The 26,748-nt window shown below is 40.8% G+C and overlaps 1 protein-coding gene across 2 annotated transcripts in view; it reads right to left on the bottom strand.

Moving 5' to 3' along the window:
• ESR1 (estrogen receptor 1) overlaps nucleotides 1–26,748 on the bottom strand; it is a 296,887-nt gene that overhangs the window by 75,241 nt on the left and 194,898 nt on the right. For both annotated transcript variants that reach the window (XM_074948629.1, XM_074948628.1), the window contains exon 5: nucleotides 3,580–3,915. In XM_074948629.1, coding sequence (XP_074804730.1) covers nucleotides 3,580–3,915 — 336 coding nt within the window. The remainder of the gene's footprint in view (nucleotides 1–3,579; nucleotides 3,916–26,748) is intronic.

The following is a 26,748-nucleotide window of genomic DNA, read 5'->3' as shown; positions in this document are numbered from 1 at the left end:
GCTGCATTAACTCATGACTGCTGAGGCTACCAATAAGTTTTGCAGGTCATGCGCAAAGAGTATCAGTAAAACCTCTATATCACACCACACCATCATGGATTCTATTGGCATTGCCTGTATTACAGAAAAGCATTTTAGAAATGTTTGATGGTGTTTTCAAACTTTTATCCAGAATATTTTATATCCGTACACCATCCACGCTACCTTACTAATCATGAGTCCCACTGTACAATATTCAGAGGGAAAGAAAAATCATAACTAAAATTTTGCAAATCCTCCTCCTACCACAAACCCCTTTTTCTTATAAAATAATGCAACATTTGAAGTCCTACATCACACAGTCTACTTGTCATTGACTGAAAATTGCCTGTCAGTGTAAACTAATTTTGTGAGGAAAGAAGAAAACATTTTGGAAAAAGGTGTGTGGTTTCTTTTTTTTAAAAAAAGCAGTTGTTTGAAGCTACTCAGAGGTTTGGAATTTTGAAAGTAGTCCCCACCAGAGAATTAATAGGCAGATGAGGTGGACAAAGGTGTATGATTAATGCAATGTATCAGATGGCTCTGCAGTTTATCACATAGATACTACCACATACGTAGTCCCATTTCAAATCCCTCCATTAAATCACCATTGCCCACTGCATCAAGTTTAAACTTTTTGTCCTTGCCTTAAAGGGCCTGCACGTATTGGCCTTGACCTACCTCTCAGATCATGTCCTTATCTTTCTCCTGTGCCCCCTTTACTCAGCCAGTGCAGCCAGTCTCACTACTCTATTCATGTTCTTTTGCCACTTCAGTTTCTTCCATGCTGCCTTTTCTATGGAATAATTACCCAAACCCAGTATGCCAGGTCCTCACCCTCTTTCATGTTCAAATGGGTCTTGAAGATTCACACCTTCTACAATAACCACACATTAAAACACCCTTTCCACCCCCAAAACCACTTTAGAGAAAGAGACCACCCCCCCCACAGCTGCCCCGGCCCCACCCCTACCCCGCCTCTTCCCACCCCTTCCCTGCCCTCATTCCAACCCCTTCCCTGAAATCCCCACCCCAACTCTGCCCCCTCCCTGCTCCCCAGGAGGTGCAGGGTGCAGCAGGGGGTTGGGGTGCAGAAGGGGTGCGTCAGGGGGCTCAGGGTGCGGCTCACAGCAAGGAGTCAGGGTGCCGGAGGGGTGCGGGGTGCAGGGTGCAGAAGGGGGCTCAGGGCAGGGGGTTGGGGTGCAGGGTGGGACAAGGAGTCAGGGTGCGGCTCAGGGCAGGGAGTCGGGGTGCCGGAGGGGTGCAGGGTGCAGAAGGGGGCTCAGGGCAGGGGTGTGGAGTGCAGGGGGGTGCGACAGGGGGCTTAAGGCAGGGGGTCAGGTGCAGGAGGGGTGTGGAGGGCGGGTCCAGCCTGGCGCGCACCGGAGGCAGGGCAGGCTCCCTCCCTGCCTGCCCCCGCGCCGCTCCGGGAAGCGGCCGGGACCTGGGGGTGGGGGAGGGCACAGGGGTCTGGGCGAAGGAGTGGCCAGGGCAACACACAGACCCCTGTGCCCTCCCCCCCCCCCAAGTTCTGGCCGCTTCCCGGAGCGGGCAGGGCAGGCAGGCAGGGAGGGAGGGAGCCTGCCCTGCCCCCGGTGCACGCCAGGCTGGAGCCGCTCTAGGTAAATGCTGCAGGGACGGTGGTGAGGCGGGAAGCTGGCGGGCCGCAGAAAATAACCCCGCGGGCCGTGTGTTTGAGACCCCTGATCTTAACGAAGGTGAAAAACCTAGAGTGGCCCGTGAGTGTATATTATGAATTCATTTGTGGCAGACACACCTCTGCAGGGGAGTTCCAAGAGGCGTTATGTGAAAGATGTGCAAACCCTCTGTGATACCCTATGACAGGATGTTGCTTGTGCTCCACCAGTCCTACTAGAGGCAAGTAGCAGAGATCTTGAGCAGACTTTGTTCACAGGGACACAAGGACTGCTGCCATGCCTGGACTTTTCACAGGGATGTAAGCAGGAGGAAGGCTCCGTGTGCTCTTTCCACTAACTTGCACAACAGTGTAAGATCACACATAATTAAACTCTATGTCTGGCCCTCAGGTGGTTAAAGGGTGTTTGTAGGACAAGTTCCTTTAAATGAGAGATCCATTTTCAAATTCCTATAAATGGTAAATGTAAATTAATACAAAACTTGAGATATTTTTCTAGAGCAAGATAAGAGTGCAGTGTGCTTCTCTTTTCCATGCAACAGACATTCTAGTCTCTATCACTAGAGAAGAGATTTTTAGTTCAGCCTTTCTAGTCCACACTGCCATTACTGTGTTTAAATTAGTATGACCAATAGCTTTAAACATTAAGGTCCCTATTTCAAAAATACGTTGTAGAGGCCTGTTCCAAAGCACACAGAAATTAATGGAAAGGCTCACATTGACTTTGAATCAGGTCCTAAAAATGCAACTATGTTAAAAATAAAATTCCCCATGTGATTTCCTTTAAGTTACTATGAGAAATGACACATCCCTTACAGTTTTTCATTGATCACAGCTTGAGCCCACAAAGTGACATGTGAAAAGTGGTTAAAAAAAAAAAAGAACACATAAGGACTGGAAAACAGACTGTGTGTGTTATTGATTTACTAAGTAAAATTTTGCCAAGTTTAAGTGAAGGACACAGAAAAGAGGCATGACCTACAGCATTTGACCTAACTAAATCTGTAGTAGCGGACATTCTCAGAACAATTGTTCACAGAATCTACATAAATGTTAATGAAATAGAGGGCTAGAATATGAAATTAAAGAGATTAAAAATTGACTAAACTAGGCAAAACATACTAGTATGTATATTGTACCAGTAGGCCTAGTAAAGAGAAGTGCTGTGATAAAATTAAAGATTCAGCATGCATAATAAATGTTTAGTGAATATAATGCTTATGAAAGGTATTGGACTGATAGCTCTGGAGGCTGGTATCTTCTTTTTATCCACAGAACAGTTATCAGTCCATTCAGCAGAAATGCAATCTTCCCCACACTACCCTGTCAATGACCTTCAACTCTGACGACCCTCAGACATCAGAGGGTTTTTAATGACCACTCATTGGTTTCTCTGCTTGGACTGTCATAAAGGGTGCCAATCAGTGCCAAACTTGGTAGCGTTTTGTGGTCTGGACACTTGTTTGCTAGGAAATAGACCCACGATAACTAGTCCATTTCACATAGGCCTCTGAATCTCTTTTATACAGCAAAAACTTGCATTTGTAACAGATCTAGGCAAAGTTTGATTCACTGACCTGGCAATGAAAGATTATATCCTGGTGCCAGTTACCTCCAAGCTATCTAGTATATTTGGCAGACAATATATTATAATCTACAGTAACGAATTTTTCTGAACAAGATTTTTTCCCTAAAGTTTTACCTGTGTTTCCCAAAAGTTTCCTTCTAAGGAGCACCACATGAAGTTTGTAATTTTACAGATAAGGATATTTAAATGAATGATTTGTAGACAATGAGGAAACTGTGTCTGTGGAGTAGGGAAGAGGGAGAAGGAAATTCCTTCACTTAAAAGTAATATTGGAACTTTTCCAGTTAACCACTGTTCGAATGATCTATTTTCTTACCTGGGACCCTTTTTGCCCAGTTGATCATGTGCACCAGTTCCCGGTCAGCAAGGCTGGTCAACAGGGTCATCATGGAGGCTTCACTGAAAGGTCGGTTAGGATCATACTCTGAATAGACTATGGGCGGCTCAGCTTCCAGCAAGGCACTGACCATCTGCTCTGCTGTCAGGGTCAAAGCTGGACTGTTCTTCTTGCTATGCTTAATCACAAGAGGACTTGTCCAGAGGGTGGGGGTTCTCATCTCAATAGAAGTAGTCCCTCCACTCCTGGCATCCTGCTCCTCTCTTTGACGTTTGTATTTCAGCATACGCCCACCTCTGCGGTCTTTTCGGATCCCTGGAGACACATAAGAATCTGATTAGCTTCTTTTCCTTAAACCTGTACAACTACTCATGTTTATAACTTCAACCAATCAGCAGATGTTTGTGTAGAGTCATGCAGAACTCCTTTTGGGTTTGTTTTCCCAAGAATCAGTCATAACCATAGAACCTTAAGCTAGTACACAGGGGGAATGCTATGTGTATTTGTAAAGTATAACATTAAGAATGCTTCTTTATTGTAAGTGATTCATAACATTTAAATGGATTTGGCTTTGGGACGTGCCTGTCAAACACCAGCCTGGGGGAGCCATGATTTGATGCGCCACTCCTCTCAAAAACAAAACAAAACAAAACACAACCAGTAACTGAACTGAACTGAATATTGTCCTACTACACGAACTGCCAAAGCATGCCCTAGCTTCCAGCATACAATTAATCACACATGTTTCACTGAGCAGGTCGTCAGAGATAGCCAAACACTATGTGTGGCTTAAACAGATCACAAATGTGGGACCCCAAAACTGCTCATGAATGCTGTGGTGCTAGTGCTGAAAGCCTTAAGAGGCTTGGACCAACGAATTATTTTAATTATAGCCTAAACCAGCACTGAGCGCTTGTTCTTTGTTAGTGGGGAAGAACCACTCAGGGAGGTTTTCCCTATCATACGTTGTTCAGATACTATGGTAATGAATGCTGCATAAGTACATAATAAGGAAAATATAAAATGATAAGATCACAAGAGGGTTGCCATGTGACCTCTCTTAAGTGAAGAGAAGCACAGAAAATACACCTGGACTGTAAAATTTCTGGAGCATGAACTGTCTTTGTTACTTGTTTGGATAGTGCTTAGCACAGTGAGGCCCTGATCCTTGATTGGGATACCTATCATAGTAGTAGTAACAGCAGCAGTAACAACAAAAGACCTGGCCACAGAACAAAGTCTCCCTTTGTGGAAAAAGTTACAAAGAAAGTATTTTGAAGGGGCCTGGGTGGGTTCCATCAATGCAGAGAGAAGACAGAGGTCAGATAGGGAACTGGGGAGGAGGCTGGGAGAATAGTTTAGAAGAACCACCAGAGAGTGGTCAAGAGATATCATGCTGTTTGGGTGGGGTGGATGTGTCATATTGGGCACTCACTGCACCCACTGAAAAGCAAGTCATCTCAAGCCCTCTCAAAGGTGTCAAAATCTTCACGCTTATATGCATGCTTTAAATATAACAAGGGGCCCCAAATTTGGTAGCACTGACACCACCCTTTCCACCCCAGCACAGTGCTCACTTTCTATGAGCAAACATCCATACAAATGGTTTTCAAACTTTTCCATAATGTGAACCAACGTTACAAGATAAGAAGGCGCACACACACACACACACACACACACTCCACATAAAGAAAGGGAGGGTGCCCATGACTCTCCTGAAACCTGTTCATGACCTCCAGGCTGAGAATCTCTGATCTATATGAATAAGCATCTTCCCGCAGAAAAATGACACTTCACTGAACTAGGGCAGTGTGAAGAGGGCAGAATTTTTATTCTAATCTACTAAAATCCTGTAGCTCCTCTAACCATATTCAATTAATCTTTCCACATACACTGGATTCCTTAAATCTCTCATACCCATCACCTGACCTTTTCATGTTTTGCCCATTAGTTAAACTAATATTTTTGCTAAGCTAAGTACCTTAAAAGGTTTGCTGTTCCCATTTTTCATAAATTCATTGCTGTTTTTCCTACCACAAAGGCTTCCTAACAGCCAGAACAAAAGATATTTTGGCAAAACTTCATCCTACACCAATTCTCACAGTAGATTACCGGAGACTATTGAATAAGAGATCTTAATTGCTATTTTCTGTTGCATGGTTTTAGGACTATGATGTTTGTGAATTAAAATTTGCCTATGAAATCAACAGGCACAATTGTGTGGAAAAAACCACGTGGTTCACATATACTTGAACACATCATAACTTCACCACATCCGGGATTATAGAACCACTGATTCAACACATCTCTGCTTTAAAAAAAAAATCTGATTGATTGAAATATAAAATGTGCATGTCTATGAAACCTGTTAACATTTACCCGCTTGCTGTCATTAACATTATATAATCAATAGTCAGACAGGTAGACATGCAAATTCATGCCCATTTTGTGTAGGCAAAACCCACCCCAAAACCCATCTATTAAAAATCATCACTTGGCAGTAGCAAGAATGCAACATTCTGTTGTGTGTGAAAAAGACTTTCTTTTATGCTTTGTCTATCCAGTCATTCCTTCTTCCCAGATCATTGTTTCACAGAATGATAAGTCTGGTGTTAGGAGAGGTTGAAATCAGAAGACGACATCTGAACTGGCACTAAGGTCATGAGAAAGCTTTGTGTCTGGGGATAGAGACAAGACGATCTCATCACAATTCCTCCTCACACATCCTCTATACCACCAAATTATTTATATTCCTGATAAAGTCACATGGCTCATTACAGCAAACAGGGGGAGGGATAGTTCAGTGGTTTGAGCATTGGCTTGCTAAACCCAGCGTTGTGAGTTCAATCCTTGAGGGGGCCATTTAGGGAGCTGGGGCAAAAATTGGGGATTGGTCCTGCTTTGAGCAGGGGGTTGGATTAGATGATCTCCTGAGGTCCCTTCCAACCCTGATATTCTATAAAAAGAAGATGAGAGAACATTCAGCTAGAGCACAACATGTGATATGGTGTAAACCAACACCAGGTAATACCACTCAGTGGTCAAACAGACCTGCACTGAAGGCAAAAAAGATTACATGAACATTTTAGGCACAGAAATATTCCAAGATTCAATAAGTGTATACACTAAATTTCCATACAGGTGAATTGTGTCTTGCAATCCATGTTTACTCTGGTTTTCTACAAGTTTTGTCTATGCTCTAAATATGTTCTTCTTGAAACCAAAACACACTATGGAGCTGATCCTGCACAGCAATCCACCCACATGGGGTCCCATTGACTTTACACCAGCATAAAGGTACATGTGGGCCAATCCCTGTGCAAGATCAAGGTCAAATTTAAAAATGGAAGATTCCTCACTAGCAAGGCATGGATAAAATTAGCAATATTGTTTGTGTTCCTGTGATCAAGATGCAGAGGGCCAGATCTTCACATGGTGTAAGTTAGCTGAGCTCCATAACATTAGCTCAGGATACAAACCCAAAAGACTATTTCTGTACTAAACAAGAAAAAAAACAAATTTGAGAGACATAGCATGTCATTGTTGCTTTGGCTCACTTGTTTTTGATAGGTGTGTCAAAATTGTTCTACACACCCACATTTCATTCCTGGAGCCCCTTCTGATAATGCTCATGATTATTGCTAGGAGCAGAGGTTTTGAAGCAATTTCTAAAAGTAAGGTACTGCATTGTAGGATGGAGCTAGGAGGATCTGACGACTTCATAAGTCTGCTAAACTTGTTGCCTTCTATCCATACTGCAGAGGAACATGTTGTAGTAACCAGGCAAGGTACTAACATACTTCAACATGACTTTATTTTTTAAAAAGTGGAAACCTTTTTTCCAAGCTACTGTTGCACCCTCAGTAGCTCTCACTCAGCCTCTTCAACTCCTCCCCCTCCTTCTTGTTTCCTGTCCTTTCAGACTCCCAACAGCCAGTGCTCCCAATTCTAATAATTACAAGCAACATCTAAACACCACACATTTGTAGACCTTCATCAATTCAGTAAGCACTAAGCTAAATATCTCATTCCAGAGATGATTAGTGGTACAGTCAACTGGTACATACAACATGGTACAGTCATGCATATGACAACCAATACATTCAATGCTTGTTACATTTTTTTGTAAAATACTGTGCTAATATGTAGTATATACATTGGAGCACATGACATTGCAAACTGTAGCTTCCGGTGACATCTTTTTGCCTATGAATGCAATTTAAAGTGTTGAAAGTGATCTTTAAAGTCTTATCTGGGTTGGACCATACATACCTGAGATATCACCTGTCTCTCTGTTTCACCACCATCTTTCAGATCAGCTAGAGTGCAGTGTTCTTTCTAATATTGCCTTGATTTGCATGTGTGGTGGCTGCTGATAGGACACCTCAATTCTGGAATTCACTTCCACATTGGTTCAAAAGAGTCAGTTTGTCAACCTTCAGTGCATGGTGTAAAGACCATCTGTTTTCACAGGACTCTCTGCCTGCTCATGAAAGTGTGGAATATACAGTATTCATGATGTGCTTATTTTCTAGATGGAGCATATTATTTTTATTTAATGTCTGATTTTGGTGTTTTGTTTAAATTACGTGTCCAGAGACAAATGAAATGGGTACTTTATTCTAAATCAGGAAAATCAAGTTTAGACAGGGCCATATTGTATTTTAGATTGGAAGTGGTCACTTAGAATAGGATTTAGATTAGTTGTGTCCTAATCCAGGATTTTTCCTCTCTATATGTTAAGGAAATATTTAGGGTTCCTCTGACATCATTGAGATAAAATGTTTCAGTGGGAAACTGTTCTAAATGGTACATTTTAGAAGAATACAGAGCAACCTGTTAATTTCATTTTCTTGCTGGAACTTTTAGTTTTGGCACTTAACATCAACAAAAGCTGAATTTTCTAATGAATATTCACTTAATTAAACAGGTCCATTTCTGCTGAGTCCTAAGTGAAAATAATCTGTTTAAGAAAAGATATTCCTTTTTTCATTTCCCCTGGGCACATCTGCACCTCCACTAGAAGAAATCAGAGCCAGTATCACAGTCTGAGAGCGAGAGCATTAATCTAAGCAAATATTTGAATCAAATTTATATAACTTGTCTCCTCAACAGCTCCGTATTTGGCTGTCTGTGTTCTTAAGTCAGACAGGGAAGTGTTGGACAGGTGAAGGATGTCTGCCAGTTATTTTATGTGCCATATGTGGTTGATCATCTGTGAAAGAGCTGACTACTTGTAATCATACAACTAATTCACATTTCAAATGTGTATATTGGATTGATTTTTGAGAGTTTCCTACTAACTTTACTTTAAAAATTAAGAAAGGTTTCTTCAGAAGTCAGTTTTTTGAACCCAGAGAATGTACCCAACATACCTTGGTGCAAACCAAGCTTTATATTTTACTTCAGAAGAAACATCTTAATAACCTCGCTTCTACTTTGCAGCTTCAGAGGCTGAATCTGAGAATTTTAAATGCATTCCTCATGTCTCACATCAGGCAGTGACATTATTATGATCGCAGACAGAAAGTCCTTTAAATCTGTATAAGAATTACTGCTAATCAGAGATTTATGTAAGTTTCTACTACTAACTCTTCACTTATCTCCTAGATGGAGAAATTAGATGATTATTCTATTATTCATTATCTTGGACTAAGGGAGTGAGTCTCTCCCTGAAAAATTTGAGGGCCTCCAAATTTCTTTCAACTTATGAAACTTTAACTTGGGTTTCTATAAGTAAAAGAAAAACAAGCCACAGATAAGTATTCCTAAAACAAACATTTCTATCAAGCTACAATTTGACTGACCCATTTCTACAACCAAACTTGAACTGAACCTTTAAGTTTCTGTAATGTATGGATACATTAATTCCAGTCTGTATAGAACCAGAACTGCAAAAATACTATGAGGAAGGCTATTCTACCAAAAATGGAAGTACTGGGGGGAGGGGAGGGGAATCTTTTTCTTGCACTATTTCCATTTGAGTTTTAAAGATACGATGAAGATTTTCAAACTCCAAATAAGTACCCAATTTTCAAAATTATTGAGCACTGGCAACTCCCATAGAAGTCAATAGGAGCTGCTCAACAGCTGAAAACTAGGGCATATATTTAGTGCCCATATATGCTTATAGCCACCTCTTTTTGAAAACTTTTGCTAATAAGCTCAGATAATTTAGAAATGCTTTGAATAATCAGTAGAACTCTTGGATGATTATCTTATCCTAACCTAAAGTCCAACTTCTAATCTTTCGGTCAGTCTCTATTTTTCCTCCCATCTACTGGTGGATAGTGATAAAACATCAACTTCATTTGTACCTTATGTCAATTATTCCTGAGAGAGCAGGAAAATTTGTTTTGCGTAGAATTGACCCAAACTGTATATTTTAGATTTAGAAGATCATTCAACATTTTTGAAGTCCAAATTCTGTTTCACTCTTGAAAAACATTAGTGCTGGAATGATTTATATGTTGCTATTTTATTTCTTCTGTAGTCCTAGAAGCTTGGCAAAAATGACTATCAAACAGAGAACTTATTGTTTTCATAGCACAGCAGTACTTAAAGCATGGTTCTTTTTTAAATTAAAATTTTGTTTAAAAAACAATGGTTTAAATTAAGGGATTGGGGGGGGGGAAGTATTTCACAAAACTCAAGGAAACTTTTGTGAAACCTAAAACCTAAAAAAAAAAAATTCTGCATGTTCTGAGAACTCCAAACCACCATTGGATTCTTCAGTCATTATTGTGTATTCACTTCTTCAGAAGTACTAAGCATGACAGTGGCTGATTTTTTTGGTTGGTCCTATTATCTAGTCCAACTCCTTGTAGCTTGTGACAACTCTCCACAACACTGATTAACCTGGTATGGATGCAAGCCTTATCACCACCATTTTTCAAGAAATCATCTGAAAGTTCATCACCGATGTGCAGCTTGACCTCAGCTAGCCATTCATTTTCAGTGACAACTTCTTGTTTGTTGATCTGTCAATTGGTGTGCAAAGCTATCAAAATTACTTCAGTCCTTGGGATTCGGTGAAGGACAGCAAATGCATGCCCTTTAAGTCACGTCAGACAGGAGATCTTGGCCCTAAGATGGTGGGCTCCTAAAGGGCTTTCTGACTCTATATAGTAGGGCAATGTGCACTTTACCTTAGAAAAACAGCCTTATAAATATAAGCATTAATTTAAACTTTTTAAAATAAAAACTGGTTTTTATCCTCAGTACTCTCCAATTTGGGAAGGCTTTTTTGTTTGTTTAGAAACAACAACAACTGAAAATAGTTTTATACTTTTCTCTCCCATCATTCTTGGCTTTGATCCATGATCAAAGACAGATCCTAACAGGGAATTGTAGATATTCCTCCCTCTATTGTATGGTAATTCTCACTATTCTCTCCATAAACCTTTTCTTCTTGGTACCACTTATGTTCCTGAAAGGAGGGCAAGGACAGCAATGTTTCTCCATCGATAGGCTGGAAGAACACTTGTCTATTGTGAGTCTATTTCCTTTCCTTCTCCCCAAATCTAATATCTCTATGAAATACATCCATTCTTTAGGCTGTGCTCACAATCATGACATAAGAGCCTTCCTGTACCCATTGAACTATATATCACAACTATCTATCTCCTATTTAGTTTCAGTCACAGAAGGGTAGTTAATAATGGTATATTCTCTGATTCTCAGGAATCTCTCTCCTAGGCATTTAATTTTAATTTCTTATGCATTTTTTTCAATGAAATGAATTAATCTTGATGCAAACAGCGCATTCATATCTGCTTACCTCACAAAATACCAAATGGATCTTTTATTTGCAATTTGCGGTGGTAATACTGTATTGAAGATTTCTTAAACAGGTTTCAGAGTAACAGCCGTGTTAGTCTGTATTCGCAAAAAGAAAAGGAGGACTTGTGGCACCTTAGAGACTAACCAATTTATTTGAGAATGAGCTTTCGTGAGCTACAGGTGCCACAAGTACTCCTTTTCTTTTTAAACAGGTTTGTTATCAAATGATAAATACATGCAGATCCAGAATATTTGTCCTCCTACGAGCAGTTGCTTAGCAACATGAAATAACCACTGGTTTCCTATAGAACAGTGATACTCAGACCTCAGTGGTTTAGTAGCCAAATTACCCAAAAGAGCCACAGTAGTGTGAATTCATTGTTTCATTTACTACTTTGTGTGTGTGTACCCACGCACACAGCAAAATGACTGACCAAGTATTTTTTTTAATCAACTACACTTGGTTAAGAACATCTGGATTGGTTGTAAAAGCATCTGGATTGGTTAATAACTAAAACTGTCTAATAATTAAAAATCACAGTGTGTTTTAATATCATGTGTTGCAAAGAGCTGCAGGAGACACTTTAAAGAGTCACTTGCAGCGAGCCTCTGTCTAACTATCACTGCTATAGAAACACTAATTATTCTGATTTTTGTTTGTTTCTTTAAGAAAGCCATGCTGGATCAAAAACCAAATCTGGTTTCTAGTGTCTCCTGCAGTCTGTTTAAATCAGCTGTACAGACTGTATGTGATGAAATAATGGAGAAAACCCTACATGCACTTGTCGTATGATCACAAATTTGATTACTATCTCAAAGCAGCTAACAAACATATGTGAGTTAACTTCCCAATGCTCCTGAGAAGTAGGGAACTGGGATATGGTGAGATTAAGTGACTTGTCCAAAGTCACACAACATATACGTAGCAGACCCTAGATCACCTGACACATTGCTGTGCCTTAACCATGAGGCCATGCAGGTAAGAATGAGTATCTTGTCTATTAAGTCACTGTTTGAAATACGTCCAACAGAAACTTTTGGCCCACAAACTTTTGGCCACTTGAGCACATGAATGCCAGATGCACGCAGGCAAGCTGGAGATTTGTGGATGCAGCCCTGACCTGTACATGCCCACTGGGCATTTTGCATATGCAGCTCACACACTTTTGCACATGTATTTTTAAAAATCTGGATTCTATGACAGAGGAAAAAGTTTTGTTCACATACATGAAATATTGCTTTTTAATGTTGTTTAATTCTGCAGATGCAATTGACTGGACTGGCAGGAGTTCTGTGCTGCCAGAAGGAAAACACATTGTAGCTCTACCTCAAATTCCCTACTTCCTTGTGGTGTTGTTGTTGCAGGCTATGAATTTAATGGAAGAGGCAGCCAGAGAGTCTGGAAGAGGAGCCATATTACATTATCTTTAAAAACCTGCTCCCTGAGTTAGAATACCACCTCAGAAACAAAATACTCAAGAATTAAGGCATTCATTTATCAAAATGGTGGCCCAAAATAACAGCTTAAAGAACCATCCCTTCTTCCATGCTTGGTCTCTTTGTCCTCTAACCTCTAAACACTTTAGAGTAAAAGCTACTTCTAAGCATCCTACTACCTCTCAATTTCAGGGTCCTGTAGTCGATACCCATTAGACTGAAACCCAAACATATGACAGACAGGTAAAAATCCAAAAATGTAAAAGGCAAGGAATCCAATAGTCCTGGAATCCTCACACTTCTATCAAGCTCAGAAAGCAAATATCTGACAGGGGAGGAGAGTTAGAGTCTGGTTACTAGGCAACTGGATTGTAGGTAGCAGCTTCTCTCCAAGGACCCGAGTACTGCTTTGTTTTTCCACATTAGTGCTATTGCATATAGAATTTCTGGTGATTCGCCAAACAAACAGATTTTAAGATGGGAAAGAAGCTTCCATCTAGACATTTGCTGCAGAGCTTTGGGCTTTAGCTCTTCTGAACCAGAATTTTTTTCTCCTTGTTTTGGCTTTCCTTTTTCTTTTTTTCTGGTCATTTTATTCCATCTTCAACAATACAATCGGTTTATCTTATAAGATGAGATCAAATATCTGGTTTTTGGCTATCAATCATTTTATCAGTGCAACTTGTAGGACATTGTGGCGTTTTACTGCAATAACCTACTATATTATATACCACAACAACAAAACCTCAGAGAATCCTCTCCCAATACATGTACAGCCTTTCTCCTGTAAAGAATCCCACATTTAGAAGGAACTGGTATAATTAAGCAGGGATTTAAAGACTGGATTAAACAATAATATGACTAAAAATATAAACACCTGATGAAAAGAAAGAAGATTTCAGAACTACACAAAACCAAGCAGAAACAAGTGAAAAGAATAAGATGAGAAACAAAACATAATGATCAAACTGTAGAGGAAAATGTTCAATAAAAGAATTCTATACAGACAGAAGTTAAGAGAAAATTGTAAAAATTGTTAAGAAGGAATTGGAGAGAAATCTAAGGAAACAGCAGTTATTTTGCAGAAGTCTTTAAAGAGAAGGAAGAAGAAGCTGAGGTGCCTAAGATAGGGATCATACTTTTTGGCCTACTATTATATAACACACACGTGCAGTGTAGGCAAGACAAACATAAGCGTGAATTATACTTGGTAGAAATAGGAAATAATGAAAAATGGAATTGCTACTATACTTCTGAAATTGCCAAACTATCCAAAACCTTAAAATGCAATCTTTTCTGAGATAACAGTGGTTTCACCATCAGTGAGTCCATGCCATTTTTACATGTAAGAATATGGGTGTGGAAGTGGGGAGGTGTCCAGCTGCCTGTTCTTCCTCTTAAGAGCATTACAGTGGATGAAATCATCCAACATTACACTGGGCAGAGCTCAGCCTTCCAGTCCTCTTAGGGACTGGGCTTATAAAGAAGAAGCCAGTTCAAATAGATAGGTGCTTTCTAAATGTTCTAGTAATAATCAACCTCTTCTAATGAAAACTTGCACATTATTTGCAGATAAATACAGTGTTTAAGTACACAACTGTCCAATGTACCAAAGGTACCTATTAAGCTGTTAATCTTAATCATTCTAACTTGTATGAGTGAATATTAACATGAATTTGGTGAAACATAATAAGTTTAAGAATAAACTGCATGAAATATATATCATTATAATTATATCACCATTTGTGATTTTCTCTAGTCCTTTGCAATGAAATATGGAAATGACAGGGTCTGTTAATGGATTGCTGTGCTCTACATTTGACAGACTACGTGGGAATAGAAACTGGTAGTGTAGTGGATGAGTGGCACTGCCTGCACAGGTTTTATGTACAATCCAGCTCACTTGCACACTGAAAAGAAAGTTATAACTGTTTAATTAAAAGTCAGATGATCCTTCCCAAAAACGTACTTGGTTCAACTTATTTTTCTTACAGATTATGACCGAATACTACAGAATGCAGATAATATTTTGGGGGTGGTGGTTGGGTTGTTTAAGATACCGTATAGTCTACATTTATTTGCAGATGTGACTATACCTCATTTCCAGAATTTAGACTCGGTGCAACTTGGAAGCTTCTTTACCCTTGCTGGTGCCAAAAAATACATATAGTAAGATTAGTGACACTTCTTCTAATTGAGTTGGAAACTGACTTGATTAACAATTTGAAAGCATAAATATAATAGAGAATAATGAACCATGATTTAATTTAGCAGCAATGGAAACACTAGTGTAGACAAGGCACTGACCAAAAAAAAAAAAAGGAATGAGTGTGACCTGCACACAGAATGGCATCAGCAGGACATGGATCAATACTCTCTGACATGTCCTACCACACAAAGAACTGGAAAGAAGAAGGATTTGCCCAACTGCTTTGTGTCTACACTAAAACCTCTACCATTGCTACCGCTGGTGGAGCTGCACCAGGGGTAGTACAAAGGTGAGAGATTTCCCAGGAAAAGTAGCATAGACAAGCCAATAGCGGCATGGTTGGCACTAAACATGGTACGGTCTGAACACAACATGGTCAATACTTAGTAGACATGGCACCTAGTTATGTTTCACTCTTCTCAGAGGCCTGTACTGACACATCTAACCACTTCACTGCCTTTATTTTGCTTTATACACAGGACCCCCTAATCATGCACTTCTTTAAATCAATAGTTTTAACAAAGCGAAGTGAAATTAGTCTCCAAGGGTGCCCCCAAAATATATGGTTGCTGGGGCTGCTATCTGGCCTACATAAGAGCGGAAGGCTGGGTTGTATTGTTTTTTGAAACCAATTTTCATTATTTTATAAACTATGTTTATAGAAGATGGAGATTTGCCAAAGCCACTTATGATTGTGTTCTAGGTCCAAATGTCCTATTGTGTTTCAGCATGATGGTCCTCCCAAAGAGATTTAGAGGCCTGGCAGACTGAGATGCTTTCTTTTTCCATTTTTTTCTCTCTATATAAATTACTGTGATCACTGGGAAGCTGACTGTGAAAATATTCCAAATTCAAGATTTATGGATATTAATGTACTACTTTTGGATGCAATTCAGACCATCTCAACACTCATCTATTATAGAATGCTTTTATAGAATGCCATTAAATAGAAACTCGAATGGTGCTGGAGTCCCAGCTGGGTAAACAGTTACTTTAAATGAGAAATGTTGTCAGAAATTAGCTGGAAAAAAAATCTAGAATTAAGGTCTGTCTTAAAACAAATGTATATTCAACTGCACAGTTAAGGTGGTCGCCCATAAACACTTGCTCAAATCCCTAGAACTAGCCTGGGACTTGGACTACACACCTTACATAAGGGAGGAAGAGTGTAGACCATCCAGGTCCATCTGAGTTCCTAGACCTTACGTTCAGGTGTGTAGGAGTAGATGGAGATAAAGTGGATACAGAATGAACAGAGCCTGGTCTTCACACCTCACATCACTGGCAAACAAATCTGAGTTGGCACAGAGGCGGTGGTCATTTGCTGCTGTTATAGAACAGCAGCAAAATTATAACACCCCCACCCAAAGCAACACAAAGGAATTGTGACTCATTGGTGTTTCCCATAGTTACAATGCCTCAGGAACATGCTTATGGGGATACAGGTTACACACCACCACCTGGCTCTTCTGAATCCTTCCCACATCCACCATCAGATGTTACTTACAGTACGAACAAGGCTTCGTCATCCCTGTTTACCCTGGGCCCCTCTTTGCATGTTCTGTGTTGTTAAGTCCCAGATGTTTTCCCTCTCTGAGAAGATGTAGATCTAGCTGAGCTAACTTTGATCTAGTTAGGTCAAATGGCAGTGGAGCTGCAGCAGCATGGGCAGCATCACCTGGTACACACAGATACACGAGTGGCCACTGCCTATGCTGCGGCACCTTCACCGCTACTGAAATGCAGCCCAGGGTGCTGAGGGAGTTGGCTGATAGGATTGAAGAGCCACTGGCCATTATCTTTGAAAACTTGTGGCGCTCGGGGGAGCTCCCAGATGACTGGAAAAAGGCTAATGTAATGCCCACCTTTAAAAAAGGGAAGAAGGAGAATCCAGGGAACTAGAGACTGATCAGCCTCACCTCAGTGCCCAGAAAAAATCATGGAGCAGGTTGTCAAGGAATCCATTTTGAAGCACTTGGAGGAGAGGAAGCTGATCAGGAACAGTCAATATGTATTCACCAAGGGCAAGTCATGCCTGACCAACCTGATTGTCTGCTGTGATGAGAAAACTGGCTCTATGGATATGGGGAAAGCAGTAGACAGGATATACCTTGACTTTAGCAAAGCTTTTGATATGGTCTCCCACAGTATTCTTGCCAGTAAGTTAAACTATGGATTGGATGAATGGACTATAAGGTGGATAGAAAGCTGGCTAGATCATCGGGCTCAATGGGTAGTGACCAATGGCTCAATGTCTAGTTGCCAGCCGGTCTCAAGAGGAGTGCCTCAGGGATTGGTCCTGGGCCGGTTTTGTTCAACATCTTCATTAATGATCTGGATGATGGGATGGATTGCACCCTCAGCAAGTTTGCAGATGACACTAAGCTGGGGGGAGAGGTAGATACGCTGGAGGGTAAGGATAGGGTCCAGAGTGACCTAGACAAATTGGAGGATTGGGCCAAAAGAAATCTGATGGGGTTCAACAAGGACAAGTGCACTTAGGGCAGAAGAATCCCACTGCTACAGGCTGGGGACCAACTAACTAAGCGGCAGTTTTGCAGAAAAGGGCCTGGGGATTACCGTGGACAAGAAGTTGGATAGGAGTCAGTGTGCCCTCAGGCTAATGGCTGATTGGGCTGCATTAGTAGAAGCATTGCCAGCAGATTGAGAGAAGTGATTATTCCCCTGTATTTGGCACTGGTGAGGCCCCATCTGGAGAACTGCATCCAGTTTTGGGCCCCTTACTACAGAAAGGATGTGGACAAACTGGAGAGTCCCAGCAGAGGGCAACAAAAATTATTAGGGGGCTGGAATACATGATTTATGAGGAGTGGCTGAGGGAACTTGGCTTATTTAGTCTTCAGAATAGAAGAGTGAGGGGGAATTTGATACCAGCCTTCAACTACCTGAAAGGGGGTTCCAAAGAGGATGGAGATAGGCTGTTCTCAGTGGTAGCCGATGACAGAACAAGGAGCAATGGTCTCAAGTTGTAGCGTGGGAGGTCTAGGTTGGATATTAGGAAAAACTATTTCACTAGGAGGGAGGTGAAGCACTGGAATGGGCTACCTAGGGAGGTGGTGGAATCTCCATCCTTACAGGTTTTTAAGGCCCAGCTTGACAAAGCCCTGGCTGGGATGATTTAGTTGGGGTTGGACTAGGTGACCTCCTGAGGTCTCTTCCAACCCTAAGGTTTCTATACTGTTACTCAAACTAGCTTTGATCTAACTAAAATCAAAGCTAGCATGTGTCTAGTCTGCATGTGCTGCAATCACACCTCTGGACTGCAGACTAGACACTCTCGGAGTTGTGTTTAACAAAGGATTCTTTCAGTTGGCCCCTTTTGCACATTCCTGCAGCTGCCCAATGGCACACTTGCCATTGCAAACACTCTGGCTTCATTCTGAACAAATATCCACTCATCTGGAGATCTTTAGCAATAAGGGGTTGTTAAATCTGACTAATCTTGGCATTTGTTATTAATTTGGTCCATTTAATACCCAGTAATTTTCTATGGTATTTGTTTTCAAAATCATTGGGACATCTGTCTGCACCCTTTTGGTGGATTTACACCTGCTCATGGCTATGGCAAAAATCACATTCTAGTCCTTAGGCACTAATAACTACCTTCAGTAATACTGAGATACAGCAAGTATACAGAAGTACAAAGGGAAACTGCTAATAATGGGAATCTTCGGTAAAATCAGCACTTTTTAAGTGCTCCACTTCTGTAGTTTGGGCATGCAGTTACTGGAACTGTAAATGCTAATTAGTTATTTGTTCAATCAAATGGCCAACTATGCATCTGATGGACCATCCTCCAGTACAAATACTTGGTTTTCATGTGCAAGTACAGTAACTGTATGTGCAAACTGAGTAAGGAGTTGCTTGCAAACTTGGTATGCAGTTGCCTGACTTCATTTTTTAAAATCAGTGTCTTACTCAAGTCACTTTCCATCTTAGGAAAAGGAACTAGGGTTAAAATACAAGAATTTGCAATATCCAGTGCATTTCTGTTGATTTTCTTAAAACTATTAGTATAATGTTCTAAATACCCATTAAGATCACGAATTTGAGATTTGTCGAATGCCCTCACTCTATAGGAGGTGCTCAGAACCTCACACTCTCCTTATCCTGTTGTACCTACCATCAATGTAATGTAAATGCTTTGAAAGGTTATTTAGTTTTCTTGTAGTTTCTGTAAGTACCTTCTTACTAGAGCAGGAATTGTAAAGGCCTCTTACCGCGGCAGCACACTGGAAAAAGAGCTTTTCCGTAATGACGCTTCAGAGCTGACCCAAAGTCTAGTCATTAAGAAAAAGAATAGCTACCTTTGGGAATAGCAGTAAATTAAAAGGGATACTGATGTTGTACGGTTGTTAGTATGCTGGCCTTCATTCTGGATTCCACTCACAAATTCCAATATATGGAAATAATTTAGTTTAGAGCAAATCCAAACAGGAATTTACAAAGTGTGTTCATAACATTGAATAAAACCCTTGATTTTTCACTGTTGTAGTGCAAGTTTCCCATACCTCTTTATTTATTGTCATCCTTCCCAATGTTAGATGATTTTTATGTATGGAACTGTGTAAGTAAAAGTTTTGGCTGAATAACGTATTCAATTTATTTTACTACCACAACTAACTTATTCAATTCATTTTTCTCATTATTCATCAAGCTCTAATCAATACAAATAAAATAGAAATTAAATAACAAAGGTTGATTAAAGCCCAAAATTTAGGTTTTTGCAGACAAACTATGTTTTTGATTTAAACATTCCCTCGAAGTGTTTGTATCCCAAGCACTGCAACACTGGACTAGTCTCATGATCTGTTGTCAAGGGACTAACTGATTTTACACAAAAATCAGACTAACAAACCTGTTTTCATTGTCCAAGTACAGTGAAGCAGAAGACTGGAAGAAAATAATTTGAATACTCCCTACCACCTATACTACACTTTACAAACATTTATTAATCAATTCTCACAACATACCTGTGAGGTAGGTAGATGGGAATAATAATATCCCCAGTTTTTGGATGGAGAAATTGAGGCCAGGAGATTAGATGACTTCCAAGGTTACGCAGTGAGCCAATGACTGAGCCAGGACTAGGATCCAGCATCTTGACTCCAAGATAGATTTCATTTTTAATAATCTAAGCTGTTATTTGTAATGTAGGTAAGGAAAATGGCCAGAAGTGGGGAGGGATGTAATTCAGATGTAATAAATTGGTTAGTCTCTAAGGTGCCACAAGTACTCCTTTTCTTTTTGCGAATACAAACTAACACGGCTGTTACTCTGAAACCTGTTATTATGCAAGGCACTGCATTTAGCCGTATGGAGTGGAAATCTATCAACCGCATGAAAAAACTTGTACAGATACAGACAGACATCATCTTCCTTTCCAAATGCAAACAGATGGACATCGTACCAAAAGGACTGAAGGTAAAAAATCCATTACAATCTACATACCACACAGACTATGCTGACAGCTTGTGCCACACGCTCTCAAAGAAACTGCGGAACCACCTGATCAACATCCTCTACAGCAAACAGGGAAAGATTAAGAATGAGCTCTCAAAAATGGATACTCTCATAAAAAACCAACCTTCCACACAAACTTCCTCGTGGCTGGACTTTACTAAAACTAGACAAGCCATTTACAACACACACTTTGCTTCTCTACAAAAGAAAAAGGACACTAAACTTTCTAAACTACTACATGCCACAAGGGGCCACAGCAATGGTTCCCTCAACCCATTCAGCAATATTGTTAACCTATCCAACTATACTCTTAGCCCAGCAGAAGCAACTGTCCTATCTCGGGGCCTCTCCTTCTGCCCCTCCACCCCCACGAACATGATACAGTTCTGTGGTGACCTAGAATCCTATTTTCGACGTCTCCGACTCAAGGAATATTTCCAACACACCTCTGAACAGCATACTAATCCACAGAGACCTCCCTACCAACACTACAAAAAGAAGGATTCTAGGTGGACTCCTCCTGAAGGTCAAGACAGCATACTGGACTTCTACATAGAGTGCTTCCGCTGACGTGCACGGGCTGAAATTGTGGAAAAGCAGCATCACTTGCCCCACAACCTCAGCCGTGCAGAACACAATGCCATCCACAGCCTCAGAAACAACTCTGACATCATAATCAAAAAGGCTGACAAAGGAGGTGCTGTTGTCATCATGAATAGGTCGGAATATGAACAAGAGGCTGCTCGGCAGCTCTCCAATACCACTTTCTACAAGCCATTACCCTCTGATCCCACTGAGAGTTACCAAAAGAAACTACAGCATTTGCTCAAGAAACTCCCTGAAAAAGCACAAGATCAAATCCGCACAGACACACTCCTGGAACCCCGACCTGGGATATTCTGTCTACTACCCAAGATCCATAAACCTGGAAATCCTGGATGCCCCATCATCTCAGGCTTTGGCACCCTGACAGATTGTCTGGCTATGTAGCCTCCCTCCTCAGGCCCTACGCTACCAGCACTCCCAGCTACCTTTGAGACACCACTGACTTCCTGAGGAAACTACAATCCATCGGTGATCTTCCTGATAACACTATCCTGGCCACTATGGATGTAGAAGCCCTCTACACCAACATTCCACACAAAGATGGACTACAAGCCGTCAAGAATACTATCCCCAATAATGTCACGGCTAACCTGGTGGCTGAACTTTGTGACTTTGTCCTCACCCATAACTATTTTACATTTGGGGACAATGTATACCTTCAAATCAGCGGCACTGCTATGGGTACCGGCATGGCCCCACAGTATGCCAACATTTTTATGGCTGACTTAGAACAACGCTTCCTCAGCTCTCGTCCCCTAATGCCCCTACTCTACTTGCGCAATATTGATGACATCTTCATCATCTGGACCCATGGAAAAGAAGCCCTTGCGGAATTCCACCATGATTTCAACAATTTCCATCCCACCATCAACCTCAGCCTGGTCCAGTCCACATAAGAGATCCACTTCCTGGACACTACAGTGCTAATAAACAATGGTCACATAAACACCACCCTATACCGGAAACCTACTGACCGCTGTTCCTACCTACATGCCTCCAGCTTTCACCCTGACCACACCACACGATCCATTGTCTACAGCCAAGCTCTGCGATACAACCGCATTTGCTCCAACCCCTCAGACAGAGACAAACACCTACAAGATCTCTATCAAGCATTCTTACAACTACAATACCCACCTACGGAAGTGAAGAAACAGACTGACAGAGCCAGAAGAGTTCCCAGAAGTCACCTACTACAGGACAGGCCTAACAAAGAAAATAACAGAACGCCACTAGCCGTCCCCTTCAGCCCCCAACTAAAACCCCTCCAACGCATTATTAAGGATCTACAACCTATCCTGAAGGATGACCCAACACTCTCACAAATCTTGGGAGACAGGCCAGTCCTTGCCTACAGACAGCCCCCCAACCTGAAGCAAATACTCACCAGCAACCACATACCACACAACAGAACCACTAACCCAGGAACCTATCCTTGCAACAAAGCCCGTTGCCAACTGTGCCCACATATCTATTCAGGGGACACCATCACAGGGCCTAATAACATCAGCCACACTATCAGAGGCTCGTTCACCTGCACATCCACCAATATGATATATGCCATCATGTGCCAGCAATACCCCTCTGCCATGTACATTGGTCAAACTGGACAGTCTCTACGTAAAAGAATAAATGGACACAAATCAGATGTCAAGAATTATAACATTCATAAACCAGTCGGAGAACACTTCAATCTCTCTGGTCACGCGATTACAGACATGAAAGTTGCGATATTACAACAAAAAAACTTCAAATCCAGACTCCAGCGAGAGACTGTTGAATTGGAATTCATTTGCAAATTGGATACAATTAACTTAGGCTTGAATAGAGACTGGGAGTGGCTAAGTCATTATGCAAGGTAACCTATTTCCCCTTGTTTTTTCCTACCCCCCCCCCCAGACGTTCTTGTTAAACCCTGGATTTGTGCTGGAAATGGCCCACCTTGATCATCATACACATTGTAAGGAGAGTGATCACTTTAGATACGCTATTACCAGCAATAATGACAGGTTTCAGAGTAACAGGCGTGTTAGTCTGTATTCGCAAAAAGAAAAGGAGTACTTGTGGCACCTTAGAGACTAAATTGGTTAGTCTCTAAGGTGCCACAAGTACTCCTTTTCTTATTACCAGCAAGAGAGTGGGGTGGGGGGAGAGAAAGCCTTTTGTAGTGGTAAACACCCATTTTTTCATGCTTTGTGTGTATAAAAAGATCTTCTATACTTTCCACAGTATGCATCCGATGAAGTGAGCTGTAGCTCACGAAAGCTCATGCTCAAATAAATTGGTTAGTCTCTAAGGTGCCACAAGTACTCCTTTTCTTTTTGCGAATACAGACTAACACGCCTGTGACTCTGAAACCTGTCAATTTTTCACCTGATAGTTTCACCTTAAGTAAGGCTGGGTGACCTCAGTTGCTAGTTACTACATTCAAAAGGCCTGGGGTAACATGTAATGGGAAATCTGCCATTTACTAATACTTAAACGTTCAGAAAAGAGAATGTGATTCATTAGTGTGCTAGCAGATGGAGATACTGAGTTACAGATTTATCCTCATCTTTCTGCTGCCCATTTTGATTACTTTTAACCAACCATTTATGAAATACATAACCTTGCAGGGGAACAATGATTTGCTCACTTATCAAGATAATTTGCTCCCATATGTATATCTATAAGCTCAACACAGGTGTTGTTTTGCTGCAGTCCTCCCTGTTTCATTACTGAATATTGCACTGTACAACAGGTTGTTTTAAAAGAGATGTAGCTAAATCCAGGCACTGTGGGCCAGAAAAGCACAGACGGATATACTTTGGCATTTGGATCATATGTCTGTGTCTCATTTGGTGGATTAAATGGTTATGTAGAAGCTCAAGAAATATCATACTTTCAAGTCCTGTTTGTTGAGAAATAGAACATCTCTAGGCTTGATGTAGGATATATATTTGGTTGGCTATGAAATAGAGTAGATTTCTGGCAATAACTTACCAACATTCGTGCAGGGGATGAACCACTGCAGTATAAAGACACAGAAAAATGTACAAATGGTTCCAGAAAGCAGCTTACAGTTTAAAACTAATTGCTGAAGACAGCAGATGCAGCATTTAATTGAACAAATTTGAAGTCTTTGATAATCCTTTGTAAAGGGCTTCCCTTACCCACCAAATAAGTACTGTATGTAAGGTGGCCTGGAAGAGTCACCGAGGAAAATAGAGCTACTAAAGCTTTATTATGTTCCTATAAGGGTATGTGAATTTTTACAAAACTATCAGTAAGTCAATATTTTTGGCTACACAATTCCTGGAATGCTTTCAATGCTCCTTCCCCACCCGCTGACCCCGAGTTAATTCTGGTTTGGCTTTGCAACCTCTCTGTTGGCTTAGCAGAGTTCAAACTTCAATCTCTGCAAAAATGGTCTTTGGCAGTAAGAAAACAGAGGGTTTGAACTGTGAAAAGTAAAAAAGTTAAGTGCCCCCCTGCACCCCAGTTTTATTAGCTGTAAATTAAACTGATTATCCAAATTTACCCTTTTGTCCTACAATTTATTTTGCTCCCAGCACCCTGTACCTCAGCCCAGTTTATATACATACATATATATCAAAGATTTTCCTTCTTAGAAAAAAAAAAAAGTTCCCCAAGCGATCTTTGATTCATATTCAGACTATGATTTTCACAGCCACCCAACAGTGTAACGGACTTCACTATCCACAGAAAAGAGTAGATAGAATTCATTTCAAGGAGAAAAAACTCCAGAGTTACCAATAAATATTTCAGGAACACTTCCGATTATGCTGAATTCTGCACAGGAGCCAAACACAAGGACACCTTTAGGTAGATAGCTCAAATGGAATGAAACAAAGATGTCAAATTAGATTTCTGAGTCCACTGGAAACTAAGTGTAGTAACGCTATATGCTATACACTTTTTACAAAGTCTTGTGGAACTTCTAACTGTTTAAACTTAGTTTAGTTTGGCCATTCTCTATCAGGCGAGTGAAGGTTGCTGGAAAATTCTGTGTGCTCACATGAGCCCTTACGGGGGGAGAAAAAACAAACTAATGAACTTAGCAGAAAGTCGCAGCTCTTCTATATGCTTTTTGGACCATAGTAGAGCATTTAGATAATGATATTCTTGCTACTGAATCTATGTAATGATTGTAAGAGACTTGCATAAAGGAAATCATTTATATTAAATTCCATAGGTTTTAAAAGGTTTTATGGAAATTATACTAAAGTTCTTATAGAGCTGGTTCATCCTACTTAAATTATGTAGAATACCTCTATAAGGGTGCCATTGGATAGGCCAACCTCAATATTGCCATTTGTCATTATAGCCCAAATAACATTACTTCTCCCATAACACAACAGTTGTAAGAGCAGCATCAGAAGACAGTCCAGATTTCTAATACAAGAACCCATCATACCCAAAAGTGGCCCTTCTGGGAATGGTACTTCTAGAAATGGAAAAAAGTGAAACTGCCCATTTCACATAGTTTTCTACCTGTAATGCTACATTCCAGATACTCCAGTTTTCCAAATCATTTCAGGGAAGTTACATATTAGGAGAGCCACTCATTGCTAATTACTGTTTCATGTATAGCTATGTAACTTGATTATGATTATTCAAGTCTATTGTTACTCCATAAAATCTTCTCAATACATGAATCCATCTACTGAAAGAAAGTAGTATTGTGGCTACATCACCAGCCTGGATGATCACCAGACCTAATCCTTGACCATTTTGTTCTTTCAAAGAAGCTCTTTTCAGCCATTGTGCATTATCTTTACTGGCAAATCAGAATGCTGCTAGGAGCAAAAGCAACATCAAGGTGAGCCCTGATAAAGGTAGAGTTTAGATAAATACTTTATTACATCACAAATTGAATATGAAGGCATGACCATTGTGAGGTGGATGCAAGCACAAGCTCATCTATTATAACTTATGCACGTTATATTTTGCATACAAGGTGGTATACAAAGGTTTTATTAGCAAGAGAAATCATTGCTGAAGGCTAATAGTCCTGCAAACTGACATTCACTCCAATCTTTAATTTCTGAGCAAACTGACTGAGAATTTAGCCAAGAATAGTCTCCCATTTCCCCTATAGCTGACATATCCCAGATGCCTCTCAAATCAGATTGTGTCAGGATCCTAGCTATGAGGTGCAAGTCGAGGCTGGGGCCTGGGTTGGAGGGGGGACTCAATAGCCAGTTCTGAGTTCAGTCCAAAGAGTCAAGGCCAGAAGCAGCCATCCGTGCTTGTGTCACTCTGTAGGATCAGGTCAGAGGCAAAGTTAGTGAGCCACACTGGGTCGGAGTCAAGTAGGTCAGCTGAGATCAGAGTGAGATGTAAAGAGGCAAATACTGTGAAAGGTTAAATATCAGGAGCAGTGCTGGGGCCAGGAACCAGAAACAAGCCAAGGTATCAGGGGCAGGCAGCAGCATCTATTGTAGCAGCAAGCTGGGGATTTGCAAACAAGCTCCAGGTGTATTCCCTGGGTCTTAAATAACATAGCTGGGACAAATCAGGGAATGTGATAGGCACTGCCATTCAGGGCCTCCATGGGCAGGACATCCAGTTGTGCTTGAGCCCATAGGGCTCAAAGGCTGTTTCCTGCTTCGACAGAGCTATCAGGT

This window comes from Natator depressus, chromosome 3 (assembly GCF_965152275.1).
Source record: "Natator depressus isolate rNatDep1 chromosome 3, rNatDep2.hap1, whole genome shotgun sequence".
Taxonomy (NCBI): Eukaryota; Metazoa; Chordata; order Testudines; family Cheloniidae; genus Natator; species Natator depressus.
The sequence above is the reverse complement of the archived record's forward strand: the minus strand, read 5'-3'. Positions and strand labels throughout refer to the sequence as shown.